The sequence below is a fragment of the Lissotriton vulgaris genome, chromosome 12, assembly GCF_964263255.1.
Source record: "Lissotriton vulgaris chromosome 12, aLisVul1.2, whole genome shotgun sequence".
NCBI lineage: Eukaryota > Metazoa > Chordata > Amphibia > Caudata > Salamandridae > Lissotriton > Lissotriton vulgaris.
Window position 1 is genome coordinate 783,072,613 of NC_141700.1, and position 25,747 is coordinate 783,098,359.

General features: G+C 44.0%; 1 protein-coding gene across 1 annotated transcript in view; it reads right to left on the bottom strand.

The window, feature by feature from the left end:
* Window positions 1-14,857: 14,857 nt before the first annotated feature.
* Window positions 14,858-25,747, bottom strand: part of LOC147678707 (phospholipid scramblase 3-like) — a 119,165-nt gene continuing 108,275 nt past the window's right edge. Inside the window, exons 6-7 of the mRNA XM_086945717.1 lie at window positions 21,982-22,146; window positions 14,858-15,046 (exon numbers count right to left, since the gene is read on the bottom strand). Coding sequence (XP_086801843.1) covers window positions 14,858-15,046; window positions 21,982-22,146 — 354 coding nt within the window. The remainder of the gene's footprint in view (window positions 15,047-21,981; window positions 22,147-25,747) is intronic.

Consider the following 25,747-nt stretch of genomic DNA (forward strand, 5'->3'; position numbering starts at 1 on the left):
TTTTTAACCAGATTTCTGATACTCTTTGACTTGATGTGCCCTGGGTCCCAGCCAATCAGGTTCCCAGGGCCTGTGTTCTTTGTAAAACTGTACCTTGTACCCCCAATCGGCACCTCTCTGGTCACATCTCAGTCCCTTGTAAAAGGTACCAAGGGCACTGTGACCAGGGAAGGCCTCTAAAGGATGCAGCACATACTGTGCCACCCTTAGAGGTCCTGTACCTTAACACACACACATTGCCTTTGCAGGCTGTGTGTTTTAGTGCAGAGAAAAGTGAAGATTCGACATGGCACACATTCCTGTGTGCCATGCCTACAACCCACTACCTATAATATAGGTAAGACACCCCTCTAGCTGGGTGCCCTATACCACTGGTGAGGGTACAGTTGCATGAGCCCTGTACCCCTACAGTGTCTAAGTTCATTCTTACACATTGTAAGTGCAGTAAAGCCATAAAGAGTGCATGGTCTGGGAGTTTGCCATTACGAACTCCACAGCCCATAATGGCTTTACTGAATTCTGGGAAGTTTGGTATCAAAAGTCTCAGCATAACAAACCCACACTGATGCCAGCGTGGGATTTATTATACAATGCACTCAGAAGGCAACTTAGAGATATCCGGTGGAATACAACCAGCCTCTGGTGGGTTCCCTGACTGGTAGACACCAGCCTGGCACCAAGAGACATGTTCTGGACCCTTGGAGTGGGAGCATCCGCTCCCTGGGCCCAGAAACAAAGCCCTTCCTCCCCCAGGCCATGAAGAGCCATCTGAGGCAGGGGAGCTTCAAAGGCCTGGCAGCCTTTGTAACGCGACCCCCAGCCTCTCCTGCTATCAGGAGCAGGCCCCTTCCTCTCTCCCCTCCTTTTTTTGTGGGAAGACAGTCGGGAAAAATTACCACGTTACTAGAGGTGTGCCCACCTCTGCCAACCCTACCCCTCAGGTGGGGGAGGCGAGGTGCAGCCCACCCTTCAGTGCCCGCCATCTTGCAGATGGCGGACACTCTCCAATCAGGATTATGGATTGTGCCCACTCCCCCACATGCAGGGAGCACGCCAAGGGCGTAGTCAACCTAAGGTTAGTAGCCCATTGGAAATAGCAAGTAAAAGAGCAAATACATTTTTTGTTATAAAATTAAGATGACAGTTATCATCTAAAGAACCCCAAAAAATAGATTTAATACTCAATGGGATGGAGGAATGAAAAATATGATCAATTTGTCCCCAGACATCATGTCAAAAGCGAAGAGTGTTAGGGCAGGAAAACAGCATTTGTTTAAGATCACGATGCAAGCTGGGACACGATCAACAAAGGGCATCGAGATTAGGAGAGAACTTGGAGAGAGATATAGGGGGTAAAATGAAGTCTAAAATAAATGAAATAAAGTGATTGAGTGAGAGTAGCAGTTCTATACATTTTATGGAGTTTAAGTCATAATTTATTCCAAAAGGGAATGGCCAGGAGCAGCCGTCAACCTCCCATAACAGTCTATACATGTTTTGGATCGGGAAGGAGGAGCAGTCATTAAGGATTTATATATGAGAGATGGTCCTGGAATTTTAGAAAGTAAGTGAGATAACGGAGAATTCATAGATGTGGGAGGGGTATCGTAGAGTAAAGGAATGAGAATATCTAATAGGGTATTGATGGAAGAGAGAATTTAAGTTGGAAGGAGGAGAGACAACTACATTTGTTTTGAAATTGAGGAAAGGAAATTGCATTGTTATCGAGGAATAGGTCTCCCACCCAAACAATGCCGCTGTCCTTCCATGATCTCCAAAAGAGAAGTCGGTTGCAAAATTTAATAAGATTGTTAAACCAGATGGGCATCCACGGTAAACAATTGCGTGCAAGTATAGGTGAAGAGGGAGGCAATATATGGGAGATATGTATAAAACTGGGGTGGAGGTATATACAAGAGTAGAGGAATGGGTCATATATCCTTGGAAAGAAAAAGGTAAAATTAAATATTTTTTTATGGTTAACCAATGTGATGAAGAGGAGGGTGGAGTTTTTAACAACCAGAAGGCGGCCTCTTGAAGACATGAAGCCTTATGTTATTATTTGAAGTTAGGAACATTTTCACTTCCTTCATTTCAGTGTATAAAGATTTTGCTAATAGAGGGTCAATTTGAAAAAAATAAACCTGGGGTATAAGACTGGGAATCATGGACAAGGTATAAAGAATTTTGGGAGAAATCATCATTTTTATTGTTTCTAGTTGACCCCACCCGTAAAGAAAGAGGGGTGACCAATAAGAAAGTAAAGATTAAAATTGGAAGATTTTAAGATTCAGGGAGATGGAAGAGATAATAAAAATAGAGAAACAAACACAAAATCATTTAATTTTAGTAGGGGTCCAGGTGAAACCAGAGGAAAAGAATGAATATTTAATACAACATTTGTTTAAAGGAAGGACTTCAGTTTTATCACAATTAATTTTATAACCAGAAACTTGGAAGAATTTAAACATTTCTTGAGGCTAAGCTGGTAATGAGATTTCAGGATCAGAAATAAAAAGAAGGATTTCCTCAGCAAAAGCTGATGAATAATAGGGATAAGGGGCAGCCTGTCTTACACCTCAACGAAGAGGAAGGTATCATGAGGATATACCATTAACCAATACTGAAAGAAGGCGGGCTATCGAGCCTGACAGGAAGCGCTCCGGACTGCGTAGGCCAAGATGGCAGCGTGGCTCCGTGTCCAGCATAGTGGCCTGACGAGTGGAGGAAGTAGGGGTCGAGGAGGCGAGGTGAGAGTGGCTGGGAAAAGCTTAAGCGGCTCCCCCTACAGGCTGCATGGAGTTCTGTGCCCGAAGCAATGGGAACCTGAGCGGAACCCCGGAGTCCCAACAGCGCAGAGACAGCAAAGAAGTGGAGCGAGTGACTCCTCAACTGCGACGGAGTTCGCAGAACAGCGGTGGGACAGTGCGGAGCCCCTCTGCCCTAGCATCTGGGAGTGGAATCCCCTGAGCTACAGTTGGGCCCCTAATCTGAGGAGTCACACCGAATTGGGCTGAATCGCCCCGCTGCTGGGTGAGGGCAGCGACACCAGGCCAGCCGTGGCCATCACCCCACCAGCCTTGCTGGCAACGTTTACAAAGACCTGACAGCCGACGGGGGAGCATGGCGTGTGTAGGGGCCCCCCACGATGAAGTTGCTCACCGAGGTGTAGGGACGGGGGAGGTGGCTGTGAACTGGGGCTAAAGCTACCTAAATGTGGCCTAGAACCTCATATGGAAGCCACATGGGAATTGCATAGCAGTCGTTAACTGAGGCTAAATACACTGGGCCCGTGAGCCTCATCAATGTGTGGACTTGGTGTTGGGGGAACATTGACCCAATTGAACACGTAGCAAATTGAGCAGAGCAGCATCACGTGCAGTTGTTTTTTATTTTTTATTGCATATTGGGGCTGAAACTCCCACTATGATAAGTGTTGCTGGCTAAAGGCCAAGGACTGCCTGAAGGAGTCAGGCATACATAAGACCACCCAGGCACTATGTTTTAAATGCTAGTTATCCATTCCAACACTGTTACTGCTTTTCCACCTCTAAACCAAATATAAACCTTTTTTATGGAAGTGAACAATTTGAGTCACATCTTTTTTTTTTCTATATTTCTATTTCCACAGTTGTATCAAGTGACAAAACCAGTTAAATTCATACAGTTATTATACGTACAATGTAACACAGATTAAAGATAAATCAGCCAATTCTTATCATTTAAGTAACCAATAATATTTCTCATTCATATCTCCTCCAGATACTCTTTGATGAAGGCCCAAATTAACAGGCCTAGTCGTTTTTTCCTAGCGCCTTTTAACACATACAAACTCCATTCTATTTAATATATATTATATAGTTTTGCTCCCCAAAATTCAAATGTTGGTGCTTCCGGTTGTAGCCCTTCAGTTGCAATACATAAACGCGCTACAGTAGTGGCTAAAAATAAGAAGTATTTATGTTTACAAAGTACTGTGCCCTTTCCAACAGCTTGTCCCCCTCCTAATACCATAAGAGCGGGAGATAGTTTAACCGGATTGTGAAGAACCAAGGAGAGAAAACTTTCTATACTAGTTAGAAAGTGGGCTAGATTGGGGCAACTAACATTCCAAATGTAGCTAGTGTCCCATCAGTTTCATATAAGTCCCCAATTTTACATATACCTTTCTTTGACCACTCCTTAGCCACTCCATCCCAGAAGACAGAAGGAAGTAATTTATCAGCGCTAAATGGAGCATAGTATGTTATTTTCTCAAACTTAATGATTTTAAATACCTTTCTCCATACTTTAAAGGCAGAATCCAATACCTTAAAACGTGTATGTTTGTAATAATTTCCTTCCAACATCATGTACTCACACAGTTAATGGCAAGGCCATGTGGTTTGACTTTTGAATTCAAGCTTCACCGCCAGCCAACACAGATGTAGCAGCAAGGCAGGCTTTTCTAACACAAGCAGATTGCACAAAAGGGGACATGAGTGACAGTGTGTGTGTGTATGTGTGTGTTTGTGTTATGATCCTGAGTGCCAAGCTGGCTCTGACATATTGAAGGTGTTCTCGGTCTGTGGGTGAGGGCATCTATGCCATAATGGTGGTGGGTGCTACCTCTGCCAAAACACAGGCTTAGCATACCGGAAGTAGTTCGTGGGCACCCTTGGAAAGATGCTGGTGCTCACATATTGGAGATAATTCTGGGCATCAGAGAGGTCACCCATGGCAAAAGGCTGGCTCTTACGTAGTTGAGGTAATTTTGAGTAATGGGGTCATAAGTTGTATATGGGGGGCATCCATGACAAATGCTGCCCTGGCATTTTGAATGTTATTTTGATGCAAAGGGGAAAACTCATTGCAAAGTACTGACCCTGGCCTCCTTGAGGTAAATTCCAAGATAGGGGGTAACCTGGGACAAACTTCTGGCCATGGTCTCTTGAGATAATACCAGACTCGGATGTGAACCCACAGCAAATGTTGATAAAATGGGGTCAACTCCTGCGGAGGGTCAGGCTTTGTTAAAACGAAGTATGGAAGCTCAGACATGTCTTGTAGATGATAACAGTAGATTTATTCTTGTAGTAATCTTACAGGCTCTCAGTTACAAAGATCCATAGTAATACCTGGAAATGCCCCACCAGGAGCAGGGTCCTCTCTGCTCAGCCCATCACACCAACTGACACTCTCCTACATACAAACCAACCCAACATTCCATGTGACCTCATCACAGGCTGAGCAGAAAGGCAGAGAACCACAGTGGAGAGACCGCATTAGTAATAAGCACATTACAGCAAGCTTCCTTGGCACCGCATGAAAGTACTGAAAGATTTCAAAAGCACATTTTTTAGGACTATGGCTGTTTATCAAATTTAGCTGAAGATTGTGCTTCAAAATGCATTACTTAAGCCTTTTTTTCAAACCTTCCTCAGAGGGATTTAACCCCCTCCCTTGCTAAAACCCTTTCTATTAAAAGGTTTCTGGCATACTCGAGTCATTCAATGGAAATTGGGGCGAATATTCGGCCCCATTACTGTGAAAAGGAGCAGTGATTTGGCAATGGCAGAACCAGTAAGTCCAGTCTTAACCCTGATAAAACCGCTCACATTTTAGAAGTTGATTAACCGGCCTCCCTCTTGCCCCCCTCCTGCCCCCCTCCTGTCCCCTCCTGCCCCTCTTTTCCACATCTGGCCCCCCTCCTGCCCCCCTCCTTCCTCCCTCTTGCCCCCCTCTGGCTCCCCTCCTGCCCCCCCTCCTGTCTCCTTCTGCCTCCTCCTGCCCCCCTCTGGCCCCCTCCTGCCCTATCTGCCGTTCTTTCTCATTTGTATTCAAAGTTCGATCAAGCGACCCAATGTCAGCAATCGCTTTGTGAAGCTGATTTTTATGCACGCGGCATTCCAAACACACACACGGACTGACACACAAACCCACGCGACGTGTCGCAATGCATGTTGGGAAAGTACGGACATCAGCTATTCGCTCCTGAATACATATTTCCGAGGAAATGGGCGAAGCTGCCAGCACGTGAACGAACCCACCGCGCTATCTCTTCTTGGAATGGAAACTGTGGCCCGGAAAGTTCGCAGACTCTGTTGTGACACTGGACAGCGCTCCACTGCTTTTGGGTAGGTTTGTACAATACAAATACTACATACATATACACACACAGGGCTTTAAGTGGGCCGGGTCCCTCTGGGTCTCAGGCCCAATAGTATTTATGTATAGACATTGATAGGGGTCCCTATTGGGCTCTACATGTAAGCTCTTAACTTTACTGGCAAAAAAGTAGCTCGATATCTACACAATGAAAGTAAAAATAGTTACATCATCGAATAGCGATTTACATCCTGTTTATAGGTCTCCTTTTAGCACTATTCACCACAGAATCCTAATCACCCACAGATCAAAATTGATTCGGCACAGGAGGCTCTCAAAGGATGAGGAAAATTCCCATCAGTCACCATTCGGATCCGCCCTTCATCATTTGGGATTTTATCCGGACCACCCGTCTGAGAAAATCAGTGCCACGATCAAAGGTTGACCCGGTGGTAAGGAGGTCACCTTCGTGGTATTTTTGGTTACAGTGTGGTCTGCCACTCGGTGTTAGTGAGTGGGAAAAGACATGGGACTGGGGTGTGCAGTGCAAGAAAAAGTGAGTGAAAAAATAAGAAACCAAGACAAAAGAGTGTGTTAAAATTGGTTTAGAAAAGCACAGAGTAATATTTATTCTATGTGTGCTTTTAATACCAAGGTTAAAAATATATGTGACCTTAAGCAGTCTGGTTATGTAGACTGCCTGAGGTGAGAATGGTCGACATGTTTCAGCAATACATGGACTACTGCGTCCTTGCTTTCATCCGGACCGGCCAGGACGCCGGCCTCGGAGTACCGACGGACAGAGCGGTGCTTCATTTTCCCCTGAGCCACTGCCAGGTGGGGTGAGGCTAGTCCACCTTACAGATCAAGTGATCGACACAGACTGTAAGGGCATTTGGACTATTCAGGTGACTGTGTGCACTTGTCTTATATTTCCATTTTGTCACTTTATTCACTTTATTTTTTCATTCACGTTGTGCAGTAGCCTCAGCATTGTAGTTTCCGGTCCTGATGAAAGCAAGGACGTAGTAGTCCATGTATTGCTGAAACATGTCGACCATTCTCACCTCAGGCAGTCTACATAACCAGACTGCTTAAGGGCACATATATTTTTAACCTTGGTATTAAAAGCACACATAGAATAAATATTACTCTGTGCTTTTCTAAACCAATTTTAACACACTCTTTTGTCTTGGTTTCTTATTTTTTCACTCACTTTTTCTTGCACTGCACACCCCAGTCCCATGTCTTTTCCCACTCACTAACACCGAGTGGCAGACCACACTGTAACCAAAAATACCACAAAGGTGACCTCCTTACCACCGGGTCAACCTTTGATCGTGGCACTGATTTTCTCAGACGGGTGGTCCGGATAAAATCCCAAATGATGAAGGGCGGATCCGAATGGTGACTGATGGGAATTTTCCTCATCCTTTGAGAGCCTCCTGTGCCGAATCAATTTTGATCTGTGGGTGATTAGGATTCTGTGGTGAATTGGGCAACTAACGTACACCTCTGGGCGGTGCTTGGTTTGAGACCCTCTGGTACCTTTTGTTGTTTGTAGGTTCTTTGGGGATTGTATCCAGAGCGGGGTCTATAAATTTCCCCGAGGTACTCCCCCACCGTAGTGTTATTTGTTGCTCCTTTTAGCACTCCCAGGGAATGCAAGATTATGTAAGCTATTTCCAGGATGTTGGGCCAGATGTATCAAGGCTTTTGCAACTCGCAAACGGCCTTTTAGCATTTTTTCATATGTAAGAAAAATTTGCAATTTAAGAAATCGCAATAATTTGCGATTCCTTATTTTGCCATAGCATTTAAGGAATCGCAAATTTTGCGATTCCTTAAATGATATGTATGTAACTTTTTGAAATCGCGATTTTGTGTTAAGAAATCGCAAAAGGTGGTAATTTGCGATTTCTTTTAAAAATGCCCTAATTGGCATTTGTAAGGGTGGCATGTAAGGCACATACATGACCATAGGGCATGTATGTGCGCCACGTGCACACACATGTAAATTTCAGGGGTGCAGCGGGGTGTCTTTGAGACACCCCTGCACCCTTGAAATAATTCTCAAATTGCGATTAGCAAATTGCGAATTCGCAATTTGAGAATTATTGCACTATCATTCCTATGAGCCTCCTGGCCCATAGGAATGCATTGGAAATTATTCCTTATTTGCGAATTCGCAAAATGCGAATTTGCAAATAAAGAATAATAAGGAATCGCTAAAAAAATTGCGATTTTGTACATACATTCCATTTTGCGAATTCTAAATAGCGATTAGCAAAAAATCGCTATTTAGAATTTGCAAATCGGAATCTTGATACATCTGCCCCGTTGTGTTTCTGCATTTGTTTTGTTTAGCAAATTACTCTTGTATAGAGCATACTTTGAACTGAGTCACCTCCAGGTGTGTATAAAGTGCCACGAATGAGAGCTCTGAAGCTGAGGCTGAAGGAAGTGACAGTGTCTCACAGTGCCTGTCAGTGGATCAAAAAAGGTACAGCATGGAAAGGAGCTGTGCTGCCCCCTCTCAAACAGGTACAACATGGAAAGAAGCTGTGCTGGGCCTCCTCTAAAACAGGTACACCGTGCAAAGGAGCTTGCTGCCCGCTCTCAAACAGGTACAACATGGAAGTGAGCTGAGCTGGCCTCCCTCTGAAACAGGTACAACATGGAAAGAAGCTGTGCTGCCCCCTCTCCTAATTTCTTCCCCTCTTGTCCCACAGCACCTGTAACGAGACAACCCCGTCCTGATGATGGTCCACATTGGTTAAGGACCGAAACGTCGTCGACCTCACAGCGCAAATTACAGGCGCACTCTCTTGTGACTCCATTTGAAATTGTGAATTGTACTATAGAAAGTCACTGATTTTATGTCACCTTTTGAGCTATTCACTGTAAATATTTCACTTTGCTCACTGTGCGCCGTCCGCCGCTGTTCACTCTTTCACTTGAGTTGCCACACATCACATGTACATATTGTGCACCAAGTTTTTTCCGGTTGTCACCTCAATTACCTGATTGTGTGCTGTATATAACTATTCCCACATGAATTTTGCCTTCTTTGCTTGAATATCAAAATTACAAACAAAAAAATGTTTTCAAAATCATTTGAATAAGTGTCTCCTTTCTCTGTTCTATGTAATGCCTGGTGCATACAATATAATTTGTCTTTACATTTATACCTTTTGGGATATTGTTTTATCTTTATACCTTGAACCCTAATCCCGATTGGTTTATGGGTCACACTCCTGTTTTCCCTACAACACAGCAGCACTAGGACACCAGCCCCTCGGGCATTGCCCGAATGCCCGCGTTACTAATCCAACGCTGGTCACGTGCCTGTCAGGAAAAGTACAAATATTACACTGCAATGGAAATTTAAGACCTGCCCGTGTCTCAATGTTAAACGGGCGACGTCATCACAGCTAGAAAATGTACGCGATAGCTGTGTTTGTATGTGGAAGTCCTAATAACGGAAGTGTGTGTGTGAGAGAGTGAGAAAGAATGAACGCCTATTCCCCCCCTCCCCCCTCATGTTTATTCTATGCTTTTGTACTCGTGTAATTCCTGTAACTACGCTCCAGTAACTGATGTAACTTTGTAACCATGTTCTGAAACAATGCTTCTTCCTCATGTAAAGCGCTCTGATACCTCTGGGTCTAGCCAGCGCTATATAAAACTCAATAAATAAATAAATAAAGTAACAGATCAGAAGGCCAAACTGGTGAAAGAAAAAACTAATTTGTCAAACATTTCTACCAGCTTAGAGTCTCTGTCGGGGGAGTGGTAGGAAACGTATTGAGATTAGGTCGGCTCAATGAGGCCTGTAACACGAGGCTTCATGTGAAGGGTGTTGTGAAAGAAAACCAGGGTCACCTGGAACAGGGCAATGGTTCCTGGCAATTTCTGATTAACTAGGGAGCTAGAACAAGTCTTGGCCCAAGCCACTACTAAGGTATCCTTCATAGTTTTGTTAAATGAAGGAAGGGGCTCTGCAGAGGACTGACTCAGTTGAAGGACCTCTGTCAAAACACCGGTAATAAGCTTCAACATGGGGCGCTTGAGGTCAAGTACTTTGGCCGCCCTATACATCCCTATGGTATAGGAAGAGGATTCCTTTCTGGCTGGCCAGGGGGTTGAGAAGAGACCCGTTTCCAGAGAGATATCGCAAACGCTAGCCTCCTGCAAGTCCTCATACCAATTATCCTCTTGATGGGGCTGAGTAGACTCATCACCAGTGTCACAGTCCTTATCAGAGTTTGTTACAAAAACAAAATGCAAATAGTGTTGTCTCCCTGGTGAAGGTGGTAAATCAAGTGGGGGAAGTGGTGACTTCGGTCAAGGTCGAGCCGGCATCGACCCGGCGAAGGAGAGATCTATTGGGATATCCTCCTCCAGCCTTGATGGAGTCGGCATAGGTGCCCGGGGACAACATAGGTTATGGTACCAGATGCAGGGTCAGGACAGAAGCTGGAGGAGAGTTGGGCTTGGAAGGCCCCACTGGCACCGAGTGTGCCCCCAGCCCTGCGCCCCAGTCGGAATTCAACCTTGGAGGGGCCCCACACCAGAAGGATTTACCTTTCAGGGACCACAAACTGTCCCCCGAGAGTTTTATCTCACCATGAAGGGGCCACCTTTCTTATCCCCTTCAACTTTATTTATATTGATTTTATATTTATTTACAAGGCTTCCTATTTTCCAAGTGGAGCCCCAGAACACTGTGGCTGAATCTCACCCCAACACCCCACCAACACCTCAGGGGCTGCAGGAGTGTGTGCTAAGTCCTTGCTGAAGCTTCCCTAAGAAGAAGAACAGTTACAAGACAGCAGGAAGCAGCAGCACTGAGCTATCTCTTGAGAGGGAGAACAGGTAGAGAACTGGGGACACCAGCAGCAATGCCAGCTTTCTTAGCACCAAGAACAGGTACAGGAACAATGGCGGCAGCGCATAGCTCCTTTACCACCAGTGCCAGCTTTCTTAGCACCAAGAACAGGTACAGGAACAATGGCGGCAGTGCATAGCTCCTTTACCACCAGTGCCAGCTTTCTTAGCACCAAGAACAGGTACAGGAACAATGGCGGCAGCGCATAGCTCCTTAACCACCAGTGCCAGCTTTCTTAGCACCGAGAACAGGTACAGGAACAATGGAGGCAGTGCATAGCCCCTTCAAAACAGAGCAGACAGAACAGATATCAGCAGTGCAGACCCACAAACAGCTACATGTGCATCAGCAGTGCAAGCTTCCTTCACATACACAGAACAGAAATGACACAGATCTAAAGGATGCCTCCTCACAAAACACACACACTGCTTGCTAAAAAAACATATCTGTATTGGCAAATGCAAGACTTAACTGTTTTGTAATAAATTGTTCATTGTTGTGACACAGACTTTATCCTTCCTTTGACTGAACACCAAAGACACCGCATGAGGGGCATTAGTCCAATTCTAGTAATTTTAGAGTTATATATGAGATCCCAGCTTTCCTGAAGAGGAGGTCTGTAGATGTAGAGGCCTCTACCCCACTCCGAAGCCGTTCCCTTGACATGTGTCCAGCACTGCCGTAGCAGGGCCCGAAGTGCGCTTGTGGTGCAGGCACAAACAGGTGTGATAAAGTGTCAGGAAAGTGAAGTGCAGGGGGTGTCATCACCCACTGGACTATAAGGGGGCTTCTTAGCTTCCTCTTCTGTAGGGGAGGGTCCATGGACAGAGTTGCTGCAGTCTTTGGAGGGTTGATGTCACCGATTTCTTCTCTGTTCATAATACAAGTGATCCTGGGTGGGAAAAGAAACAGGATTGGTGAATATATCCACAACAGATGTGCAATCTACTTTACCTTTATACAATCACCCAGTCATGGCCCCAACATTTTCAGCCTATGTGGGATCACCAGTTTCTGTGGTTTCTGTTTCGCCTCTCCATCAGAATTTCACATCCCCTGTAACTGGTACACAACTTCCCACCTGGTGTTAAACTTGTCACACATCCCTCTTCTGAGAATCTGTAGACTGTAAACCTACACTCTATTTGTGAAGGCTCTACTGTACCAGCTGACCTCTGAAACAAAAGGGACAACCCAGTAACCAGGGACCTGAGCTGGATAATTTTTAAAAATTTTTTGTTCCTATGGCGGAAGTGTCTTCCACAGCAAAGTATCAAGAAGGGGGTAGAAACACATCTAAAACAAATAACTCAGCATTACATATTTATCTTTTTATTTCATTTTAGAAACTTTTTATTTGTTTGTTTACAGTGAGAAGTAAAACTTAGATTTGCTCTATCGAACACAAGTTGCTCCAGAAAAGGGGGAACGGCGCAGTGAAAGTGACTATAAGAGCAGAAAGTGCATACGTGCTTTGTACAGAAATATAGACATGCGGCTGATATGGATAGAGTGTTAGAGATCAACCCCCGCTAGGCGAGTGTTGATAGCCACCATCAATTCCTTGAAAAACAGTCCACATATAATGTTTTTGTTGACGTTTCGACCCCTGGACTTAAATTATTTAAAACAGGGTCATCATCAGGATGCAGAAATATATAGGAAATACCAACTGATTTGGGCAATTAGTCCACCAATGAAGAGAATCTTTAAACATCAGTCTTCGAACAGTTTTCAAAATAAGTATTCATACATGCTATTTTGGATAGAAGATATATAGGCACTGTGCAATCATGTGTACATCACCAGGTCCGGACCTCAAGGAGGTTGTTAAAGTTGACAAATTCCCTGCAGAAAGGAGCATTATTATATTGTATGTGACCAGAGGAGCTGTAATTTGGAAAGGAGGCTTTTCATCATCAAAATTAAATCTGTTTTGCAAGTGTGCTTTAGATTTGCACTGCAATTTCTGTTTCCTAACTCTCCAAACTCAGTCGTCTCTCATGGCCCAGGAAAGACACTTGAGTTTGGAGAGTTGTAAACAGAAATAAATAAATAGAATAAATATGTAATGCTAATTTATTCGTGTTAGAGGTGTTTGTATCCCCTTCTTGACACATCGCCGTGGAAGTCAAGTGCTAATCTTCACCAATAGGGACCACCTACAGTACCAGCTGTACCCTTCTGAAACTCTGCATTGTACACACCATGGAATCTGCCATGATACCCTTTCCAGTGAGTAAAGGATATAACATCTTGTGCCTGGCATTTTAAATCTAGGACATTGCTGCAAACAATCCTCCTTTGTTACACAGCAAACAAAGCCTGGACTTTGAGAACTGGTGAAAGGTATGATATGTGCTGGCATTTGTACAGTGTGTTTCAACCACCTGGTGGCAATACTTGGTTACAAAGACCTCTGACAACATTGGCTCCCTTTACAGATCTGTCATTCTTGTTTTCTGGAGTCAAACTGATCTGTTGACATTTTATCTGGTTGTATTTCATGTTGTTTCCAGGTGGAGCATACTGGACAATCGAAGGTGAACGCAGAATTGAGTAAATTATTGTTCAGTGATAAACTATAAAGGAAGAGGGTGGATTACATCCTGATATGGACCTGTCTGCCGCGTTATATGAATGGATGTTGGTGCCAAAGGACATTGCAGTTTGTTTCATCAGCTGGGTGTACAGCTGTCCATAATTCAGCTTCAGGTGATTGTTATGTTTCGAGGCATCATAGTTAATTGTGTGGCCTTCATACTATTTGAAGTGTGTGTAGATACGTGGTACGTTTACGTTAACATCTTTATGTGGGTTGATGAGTGGTGTGTTTAAGTTAACACCTTTAGTTGGGTTGATATGTGGTACATTTAAGTTAACATCTTTGGGTTAGTTGGTGTGTGGTACTTTTAATGTAACATCTTTATGTAGGTTGATGTGTGATATATTTTAGTTAACATCTTTGAGTTGGTTGATGAGTGGTACGTCTAAGATAACATCTCTATGTGGGTTTATGTATGGTATATTAAAGTTAACATCTTTAAGTGGATAGTGTGGAATGTTTAAATGGGTTAATGTGTGGTATGTTTAGGTTAACATCTTTAGAGAGGTATTGTGTGGCACAGTTAAGTTAATATCTTAGGTGGGTTGATGTGTGGTATGTTTACATTATCATCTTTAGATGGGTTAATGTGTGGTACATTTAATTTAACATCTTTAGATGGATTAATGTGTGGTACAGTTAAGTTAACATCTTTAGATGGGTTAATGTGTGGTACAGTTAAGTTAACATCTTTAGAGGGGTATTGTGTGGTACATTTAAGTTAACATCTTTAGATGGGTTAATGTGTGGAACATTTAAGTTATCATCTTTAGATGGGTTAATGTGTGGTACAGTTAAGTTAACATCTTTAGATGGGTTAATGTGTGGTACATTTAAGTTAACATCTTTAGATGAGTTAATGTGTGGTACAGTTAAGTTAACATCTTTAGATGGGTTAATGTGTGGTACATTTAAGTTATCATCTTTAGATGGGTTAATGTGTGGTACATTTAAGTTAACATCTTTAGATGGGTTAATGTGTGGTACATTTAAGTTAACATCTTTAGGTGGGTTGATGTGTGGTACATTTAAGTTAACATCTTTAATTGAGTTGATGTGTAAGATGATGAGAGGCTGTAGATGTGTCAGTATAGCTTGCGGATGTAGATTTGTTCATTAAAGTGGCAAATTTTCTTCAACTAGATGACTTGGAGACATTCATGCACACACGGGTGCCAGGAGAGTGCCTAAGAGGTGGCAGTCACCTACTGCGATCCGATTAGATTAAATAAAGCCTGTGAGTGGACGGATGAAGGTTCCTTTCAATGGGAAGATTAAGGTTTATAGATAACTATACTCACGATGAAGATGCCTGTCGACAACAGCAGTGCCTTGACCTTGACGTCTAGGTCGATGGGGAACTGGACTGAGTAGTGGTCATTGGCACTGAACATCTCCTTGCGAAACCCTCTCCATACTCTTGTGATCCGGCCTATGGTGTGGGATTCGTTACTGGTTTTCACCTATTAAGAGACAGGAATTTTAGCACTGGTGCTTTTCATATTCGACTCTCATACACTTATGACAAAATCAACCCCAGCAACATGTATTCTTCCTGCAGCATGCTGTGATCACACATTGATTAGACAATGACACACATAAGTGTGTGGTATGGATGGTCTGTCATCCCAGGCATTCTGTATACATATAGAAACCCAACCTTCTCTCCGCCCACCTCACACAGGGTTGTTCTGTATATTGTCTCAAACTAGTGTGATATAGGCTTGCCTCTCCTCGTATGCTCCTATACATATAGGGTCATATTCAGGAACTGCACTTTGTAATACATTAATTTGTATTACAGTAGTAAAACTAAAGTACTGCAAAATGCTATTCACAAACCTATGAGGATAATTCTCACTCCGCTCCTATTTTTTCTGCGGGGAAATCCTCGCAAATGTAAGTTTACTACTTAGTAGTAAATGTGGGAGGGACAGCAGAGTGGCTGGAAAAAGGGGCATAGTTACTACAAGGATTAGGGAGGAATGTGATGGGTTTAGGGAGAGAATGTACTCACACACCAAAGAGCTAGCCCACTCGATGGCCAGAATCATGTTCAACCTTCCATGCCGGACTCACATCACACTGCATCTGAAAGCGGCCCACTGGGTTCTCATACATAAATGCACACAATCGAAACTTCTCACCCACACTTTCACGGCACTACATACCACTGGCCCAGCATTACTCAACAATCACATCTGATTTCACAAAGCTTCCAGAGACCTCCGCTTGTTTGGGCTCCTACTTGCAAACATCCCACACATATGGAAAACCCGGTCCATCGGTCGAGCCTTCTCCTACATCGTTTCAAAAACGTGAAACAAACTGCCAGTACTCATAAGAGCCTCCGCCTCAAGTCTTGAAATCTGCAAGAAGCTGAAGACCTGGCTTTTCAGTATTCCCACTAGGCCCAGGTTTGGATAGACTCACACCTGCTCAGCACCAGGGCACCCTCCCGGGTGATGGGCACTCTACAAACCTGTATAACATACCATTACTATTACAAAAACAGCACTTATGAAGTTATTACAGCCATAAAGGAACCCAAAACAGTAATAAATTACTCCAGTTCATAAGTCCAGCACTACACATTGCTGGCCACTGTTACTGCAACACCCACCCACAGAAAATACTGGTGGTAGGGACAAAAATCAAGTTAAAATACATTAAAATATTTAAAATAGTTATAAATATAAGAAAATATAATTTAATGTTAAAAGAAATCTGTTTAGTTGCAAAATATTTCTAGAACCTTTTTTGAATGTATAAATGAAAGTAGCACTTACATTTATTCAAATATAATTAATTTACTTTTAATTAATTCTATTATTCACTTTTAATAATTATTAATGCATGAATAAAAATGCAATTATTTTAGGTCAGAATACATTTTTTAATTTAAACTTCAGAAAAATATTTTGCATTTAATATATATAAAATGTTTTAAGATTTTTTTTAACAATATATTTTATTGATTTTACATGGTATATACAGGGACGTGTCTCGGAGGATACATTGTGATGGATATACATAACACCATAAACATTGCGCAGTTCCTTTAAAATCCCACCAAATTATATTCAAACCACTGAATATATGCCGGAAGTGATCAAATGAGACTCTCAATTGTATGGAGGCCAATCTCATCAGGGGGACATAGTCTTTCAAGGATCTGACTCGATGAGTTTAGGTAATTCTATGCCCCTGTTGTCTGCCCACAGCAGCCATATTTTCTTATGTTTTTGGGCTCCCCGAGCCTGAAACACCGCAATCTCTGCATTCATACATTAATCTATGGCATTTTTCCATCTGCCGATCTTTGGAGGAGATACACTTTTCCACTGCGGGCGATATCCCTTTTAGCAATGGTGATGGCTAAAAACAAGAAGTGCTGTTTGTATCGGTTTCCCCTAATACTATTGGTGCTATGTGGTAACAATAGCTTTGGCCCGAGAGGTAGATCCCACAACAGCACCTCGCTCAGGAAAGCCACTACCGTTCGCCAAAATGGTTGCAATGTGGTACAGCCCCAGACAGAATGCATGAAGGTCCCCTCTTCTATCCCACATCTCAAGCATACAGGGGACTGGATGGCACCCATATTCCATAGTCTGAATCGAGTATAATATATACGGTGCAAGTATTTAAACTGTATCAGTCGGTATCGTGTTGAGATTGCTGCACCTTGGGGGCTGGCCAAGGCTTCCACCCAGTCATCGCCGGTTAAGTCTGGTATGTCCTCCTCCCAAGCTGTTCTGGTCTTGTGTAATGTGGTATGATTGTACGTTGTCAGGGTTTGATATAACTGGCGGATCTTGTGAGCACCTATGTCACCCATCAGTAGGCGTCCTTCTAGGGGATGAAATTCGGGCAAGGTATCAGTCCGTCGTAGTATGGGGTTAAGTGCATGCCGAAGTTGGAGATATTTATAGAATTGAGACTTGTGTGATTGAAACTCTGCCTGGAGCTGTTAAAAAGACTTTAAAATGGTGCCTTGCACTACATCTCCAAGGGTGGATATTCCCACCATGTACCACCCTCCGAATCCCGCAAGTGCTGTTACCGAGCGCAACAGTGTGATGTGCCACGGCGGGGTCACCTGGGTCAGTCGGCCGCACCATCATATCTGTCAGTCCATAGCTCGCCATAGTCGGATGACAGTGCTGCTGGCAGGGGGGGTGGAAAATCCAAGTTCTGTGAACTATATAGGAGTTCATGAAGTGGAATATTCCCCATTGCCATATGATCCACTGCATATGCTGGGTCCGATGGTGAATTGTACCACCATTCATTGACCACTTGTAGGTGGGAGGCCACGTAGTAGGCACAAATGTCTGCTGCCGCTATCCCCTGCGATAAGTTGACTGCGTGCAGGTCCTCAGTGCCACTCGCACAGCCCCATCATGCCAGAGAAATGTATTATGTACGGCATTCCCATGAGTTAACCAAGCCCCCGGTATGGCGTATGGGAAACTCTGCAGCCTGTAGAGTATTCTGGGTAGGTTAACCATTTTTAAAATTGCAGATCGCCCATATAATGAGAGCAGAAGAGAGGAGCAAACTGCTGTATTGTCTTTAAGGCTTTTAAGGAGAGGACTGATGTTACAAGCCCCTGAGAACTATGAGCAGGGCTACATAAAGATGCTGAGGTAGTTAAAGCCAGTGGCAGCGTGTGACAACTGCTCAGCCCACTTCTCAAGAACCTGGTATCCGCATACCGAGAATAGTACAAATTTAGAGGGGTTTGTGTGAAGCCCAGGGGTTTGACCAAATGCACGCAGGATCTATAGAATGCAGGACCCGAGAACCACGGGTCTGTCCTAAAGAATAGGACATTGTTCACATATAGTGCAATGCGGTCAGATCGAGATGTACCCCAGTCAAAGCCCTTGAGCACCGATCACCACATACCCGCAGCGCCAGTGTTTCCACGGCGAGGGCGAATAATAATGCTGATAAGGGTCAGCCCTGCCGCATACCACAATATATTGGGAATGGGGCCGAGAGATTTCCAGCGTCTCGAATCGAGGCGGTTAGCCCTGTATAGAGGAGGCCTACATAGGTTAAGAAGCGAGGGCCAAAATTAACAGATTCTAAGAGTCGAAAAAGGTACACCCAGCTAAGAGAGTTGAACGCCTTGTCGATGTCTGTGAGCAGTATAGCTGCCAGGCGTCCAAGCTCTAGGGCTCTAGCTATAGCATTATGCATGCTTCTGATGTTATGGTGTGTGGAGCGATGGGGCATAAACCCAGACTGATCGGGGTGAATGAGATATAGTATACAGGATCTAAGGTGGTCAGCGAGGACTTTGCCCAGAAGCTTAGGCTCAAAGTTGGTAAGTGAGATAGGTCTGTATGATGCGGGGTCTTCTGGTGGGTGCACTGGTTTTAAGAAAAGGACTATCTCCGCATGCCACCACTCTAGAGGGAGTTGGAACTGGTCGGCTGCCTCCTGTATGGCACCGAGCAGGCGTGGGCCCAGTATATTCATGTGCGGTCTGAAGAAATCCATTGGAAAGCCATTTGGTCTGGGAGTCCAGGATGCATGGCCACCAATGCGGCTCCGAACTCGTCCCCCGTGATGGGAGCATCGAATTGGTCCGTGTAGAGTCTGTAAGTCTGCGGGGGGGAATATCTTGCAAAAATTCATCGAAATTGGCCTCCAATAGTTATTCTTGGCAAAGAGAAATAGCATGCAAACTCAGCGGCCACCATCTTAGGTGACAAGCACAAGGCGCTGCCGTTATCGCAAAGCACCAGGACGCTGATAGTTGTCTTTTCTGCTTGGCTTAACTATGGAGCATTTTGCTAGATTTGTCTCCCAATTGGTAGATTCTGTGCTGTGATGGCAGCCAAATTTCTTTGGCCTCACCCATAAGATGGCACTGTAGGGACTGTTGTGCCTGCAGTAAGGCATGTTTAAGATCGGGGTTTGGATCGGTGAGGCACTGTGCCTCCAGGGCTCTCTCGTGGTCCTCTAAATCCACTAGTTGCGCCAATCGTTTACGTTTAGTCATGGTGCGGAAACTGATATCTACCACACAGATAGTAGACTTCATGGCTTCTCATAAAGTACACTTAGAGGGAGTCGATATTCCATAATCAACAAAATAGTCAGAGACCGCTAGATACAAAGTCTCCAGATGCTCCATGTCGCGTAGGTACCAAGGAGACATCCTCCACCTGAATGGGGGTTTGTAGGAGTGTACCCAGAGCAGGCACTGGATTGGGGAATAGTCAGAGAGACCTCTGGGAAGGTGTGAAACACTGGAGACCCGATAAACGTATCCACGTGGGACAGACAGGTAATCCAGACGGGACAAAGATTTATGAACAGCGGACATGTATGTGTAGCCTAGCTCGGAGGGGTGATATTAAAGCCAAACGTCTGACCAGCTCAGTGTAGTTGCTAATGAATTGAGCATGGATCTGTCTACCGGGGCTCATGGCCTGATGGACGGGCTCTATCCTTTACTGTCAAGTTGTCATTCCAGTCTCCTCCCGGAAGTGTCAAGTCATCAGAAAGTTCTCCCCACAAACGGGTTAGTCGTTCGACAAAGGTGGCACCCAAAGGTGGGGGGGGCATAGATGTTTCCTAGATTTAGGCATTAGATTTAGGCATTACCAATAAAGCAAGACATAGCGATCAGTGGGATCCAGCCAGTGTTTGGTGTGTACAAAGGGGATGCAGCAGTGGATAAGAATAGCAGTCCCACGAGATCCCCTGGTGAACCCTGCATGAATACAGGGTGGTATCCAAATCTAGAGAGACAGGGAGCTTTAGTGCCCATCAAATGTGTCTCTTGCAGAAAGGTAATGTCAGCCCCATAGCGTTTGACTTGGCGAAGAATGGCACCCCTCTTCACTTAATTAAGTAGACCCCTGACGTTCCACGAGTCTATTGTCAAATCCCCGAGCGAGGGATCATTCTATTTAGTTGTCATCTACCCCAAGACCTGCATGTGCTAGGATTAAAACAGTGGGATCGGGTTGTGAACTCTCCGCGGATGCAAGAACAAATACAATGAAAACATAATACCTTAAAAAAAACACTCCACTCACCCCCCCCACCCGATACAGCCTGAAACACGGAGCATCTGTCACAGCGGAGTATACCCTCAGGCCCCTAACAGAGGGACCCAGGGAGCCTCCAGCAAAGGTACCCAGCACACCCATATAACCTTAACCAACAATACAAGGTGTCCCGGGCGGGAGGAAGTATGTGGCTGAACTTCCACGCCATCTTGAGGTCAATGCGGAGTAAGCAGGCTGATAAATCACCTGCAAAGGTGACCCAGATTCTTTAGAGCATTAACATGCATGATTAGTGTTGGGATGCTTCTTCTGGATCTGATGATCACCGGGCAGAACCTGTTCTGTATCGCCGTTTGGATTAAGTTAATAGTGCTGTAAAGCAGTTTATTTTGTCCTCCATTTTAAATAAATATATTATTAATTTACATGAATGTTTAACATAAAAACATTTTTACTAACTGTTTTCTAGTGAAATAACTTTTTTTTAAACTTTTCCCTATGCTTTACTATAGTGAAAATCCTCAGTTGGGGTAAAGACATGTAAGTCTACACTTTTGAGTAACTTTACCTTCTGATTTTCGAATAGCTAAAAGTAGAGAATTTACTTTAAAGTGCAAGAGTAAATTATTCACAAGTGTAAGTTCACTTTGTGAATTGCACAGACACAGTTCTTTATTCCAATGTGTTATCAGGCAGTATTTCCTTGGCATGTTTTAATAATGATAAAGCGGTGCATTCCAATGGGTTACCATTCAGTCTCCCCTTTTGCTTGTTCTTAGAGAGATACAACAGAACATTCCAACATGTTATCAGCCTTTACTTTCTATTCTGCTTCCAAATATAGTGTATGTGGGTTTATTGTCCACCCTTGTTCGTTGATGTCCTGGATATTGCACATAACTTTGTCGGATGACAACACTGCACATACATTTGTTTGTTGCCTCAATATTACTCAAACGTGTATTTTAATGCGATATCGCACAATTCCAGTGCTTTGAGACTCTGTGTGTTCACATATGGTTGGCAGCAGACTATTTGGAATATATGGACATTGTAGGAGTTGACAAGCCCTTTCTGGAGCACTATAGAGTTGGTGTTGGGTTTCTCATCTCATTAAATGGTCAGAACAGAGCTTCAGATTAAACTCTATGGTTATCACAGCTCTTTAAACTCTATGGTTAGCACATGACTTTTGATTATAATGTTTAGACAACAGAAGGCTTCTCTTCAAACTCTATGGTTAGCACATGACTTTTGATTATAATTTTTAGACAACAGAAGGCTTCTCTTCAAACTCTATGGTTAGCACAGGACGTCTCATTGGAGATATATGTTCGATAGATACCACCCTATAAACATACCTCAAAGTTGACATCTTTGTAGGCAGGCCTTCCGAAGCCTGAACCCACGACCCGCAGCACCTCCTCTTTAGCGACGTTCAGGATGGAGAAGCTGATCGAGAAGGCCTCCCAGTTCTTGGCGATGTAACCAATCAGACACCCAGATGTGGGAGAGTAGACTTCCAGCTAGGATTGTAGTTGTAAACACATCAATTACATAGGAGAAGTTTATTTGAACTCATCATCAAAAATGTAATTTATACTGAACACCGGAGTAATGAGTGGGTATGGAGTAATGCCACCCCCAAAGATTTAGGTTAGCTATCTCAATATATCATTAGTCTATAAGTGTTTTGACATTACAGTACACATTTCACATTTGAAATAGTAACTCAGGATTGGAAAGGGCGATATTTGAAGCCAACACTCTGGCAACTGGCATTATGGAGTTCAGCAAAAACATACAGAACTATTTCATGCAAAGGGAGAGGATTTATGAAGGGTTTTCGCCTCTACTGCCCTTTCTTTTCCATCCTTCAAAAGGACCCAGGCCTTGTATCCCCGCTATCAACCTCATCAAGGGTAAGGAACCTGAGAATTCTCCAGAAATCCAAACTCTTCTCTGTCCTCCATGTCAACACAGTGACCAGTTGATGGTCTCTCTCAACACTGGATCTTAGCGGGACTGACCACTGAGTGGAAATGGCTAAAGCTGTTGTCATCCAACAGCACAAATGAGTCCCTGTTGAGTCCAGCCAGAGTCCTACCATACATGTGTACACTGGTTTACATAATAATAGGAAAAACTTGACTAATTAACCCTGTGCCATCCAAGATTCTGGCCCCAGTTGTACAAAGTGCTTTTGCAGATGCAAATCCTGTGATCTGCAAAATTATAGGCTATGCAACCGCAAAAGCACAAGTCTCAATGCACTAAACATACCCTTTGAGTTGCGAAAGGTACTCTGTGAGTCAGACAGTCTTTCCAACAGGGAAACAACAACCTAGAAATCAGTTCCACCAAACTTAGAAACCTGCCCTTCTTTCATAACTCTGAGTCTCCACTCCATTTTGGTGTTCCTCGAACACCAGCGCTGTCCCAACTTCTGTTAAGTATCTATAATACCGCTGGCCTATACACTAAGGAAAACCTGGGTCAAAGCATTTATGTACCCAGAAGACACATAGTTATTATTCAGATTAGGCAACGATGGCTGTGCAGGGTCTAGCACTGTATCCTTTATCTGGAATTGGCTGGTGCACAACAAATTGAATTTCAATGCAAATAGAAACTAAGGTCTTTGTTGTGAATGGCTGTGTTGAAATGTGAATAATAAACAACACAAATGCCAACGCTGGACACCACTCTACAATTATTCTTTACCACCTATACGAATAAAACATATAATGGTCTGTTTAATTTAACGTCACTAGTTTATTTTGTATTTTTCTCATTAGTCAAAACCTTTAGACTCTTTTTGTCAGAATCGATTTTTGTGCATATACAGAATCTACAATAGAAAACAATGAAAAACAATATTCAGCACTCACTATACATATTTACAACTCATCCGCTCCAAACTTTGGCCAGCATTCATCCTTCAGTCACACAGAAACGGACTTACAACATAAAAAAGGACCTTTGCCAACAGTACAAATTGAACTGAACAATTAATGAATCCTGATTCAGATCACGATGGGACCATGTTACATTACAATATTCAGAAAAAGAACTTAATTTCCTAGTTTCCTGACACAGTCCTTCTAATCTTTTGTCATTGTTTTTATGGTGAAACAGCAATCATTAATACACCTCTAGGCCAAAAAGATTAGCTATGATGTAAGCTTTCCCAGCCAATGTACACACTGTAGAACGGATTGGTCAGCTGTACACCTGTGCAAAGAAGAACAGACATATTTAAAGCAGTATATCAGCAGCGGACAGGTGGGAGGAGCGGCGGCTGTGGTAAGGGGACCCATGTCGGGGCAGGCGGGGGTCGGGGCAGGCGGGGGACGGGCCGGGCGGGGGCCCGGGCTGCTGGACAATGTCGGGGCGGGCGAGGGTCGGGGAAGCCTGTTGTTCCTGGACAAGGTCGAGACGTGCTGCTAGTATATATATATGAGAGAAATTTCCCGTCACAGGTTGTTCCCCAACGGAAAGAAGACTCGCACTCCACTGTGTCTGTAAATGCATATTCACTGAAAAAACCATAGGTTTTAGGGGTGTTAGCTGGACATTTCACTCGTACAAAACCATTGAAATTCCTCCGTTATAGTTAGTTGTACTAACTATAACTCACGCGCCCGTAATCCACTGCTGATGATGTCACATATTATATCATTCATGACATGGTCAGTGACATCACTAATGACATCACTAGTAAGTACAGTTAGAATTACTTTTCAGGATCAGTACTGGGCTCAAAGTTTCAGCACCGAGGTCTCTCCTGATAACAGGTGAGTAAATCGGAATTCGTAGTACTGCTGATTTTAGAGGAATATTCGTAAGTTCCAAAACTCCACACTTGGAAGAATTTCCAAGTGAAACCAGCCTATGGAAGGAAATTCAAGTTACTGGTAAGTACGGTTAGAATTACTTTTCAGGATCAGTACTGGGCTCAAAGTTTCAGCACTGAGATCTCTCCTGATAACAGGTGAGTAAATGGGAATTCGTAGTTCGGCTCATTTTAGAGAAATATTTGAAAGTTTCAAAAATCAAGACTTAGAAACTTTTTCAGCAAAAACCAGGCAATGATATCCTATGGAAGGAAATTCAAGTTACTAGTAAGTATGGTTAGAATTACTTTTCAGGATCAGTACTGGGATCAAAAATGCAGCACTGAGGTCTCTCCTGATAACAGGTGAGTAAATCGGAATTCATAGTTCAGCTGATTTTACTTCGGTCCAGTATATATAGAGACACTTTCCTACGCCATCCCCTCCCTTCACCACTGTGCAAACACGCCCTGTGGCGTGTTTTAAGTTGAAGAAATAATTTCCCTTCAATCCTGAGGGTCCCTAGGGTCCAACTAGCCCACTAGGTACATCCAGTAAGCGCCACAGAGCGGCGTAGCAGAGAGATGTAAAAAGGGGCCCCTCCTAGACCACCTCACTGCAACGCAGCCCACTAGGTACCTCCAGTAAGCGCCACATAGCTGTGTTGCAGAGACGTGTAAAAAGAGGCACGGCCTAGACCACCTCTCTGCAACGCAGCGCAATAATGCTTACTGGAAGCACCTGGTGGGGTAGTAAGCCCCCCAAAGGCCTCATGATTGAAGGGGAATTTTTCCCCCAACTTAAAACGCGCCACAGGGAGTGTTTGCACACGTCACCTCAGCCCCGTCCCCTCCCTTCACCACTGTGGAAACACGCCCTGTGGCCATTTTAATTTGGGAGATTAAGTTCAGTTAAATCCTGAGGGTCCCTAGGGTCCAACTAGCCCACTAGGTACCTCCAGTAAGCGCCACTGAGCTGCGTTGCAGAGAGGTGTAAAAAGTTGCACAGCCTGGACCACCTCTCTGCAACGCAGCACAGTGGCGCTTACTGGAAGCACCTGGTGGGGTAGTAAGCCCCCAGGGGCCCTCAGGATTGAAGGGGAATTTTTCCCCAACTTAAAACGCGCCACAGGGCGTGTTTGCACACGTCACCTCAGCCCCGTCCCCTCCCTTCACCACTGTGGAAACACGCCCTGTGGCCATTTTAATTTGGGAGATTAAGTTCAGTTAAATCCTGAGGGTCCTTAGGGTCCAACTAGCCCACTAGGTACCTCCAGTAAGCGCCACTGAGC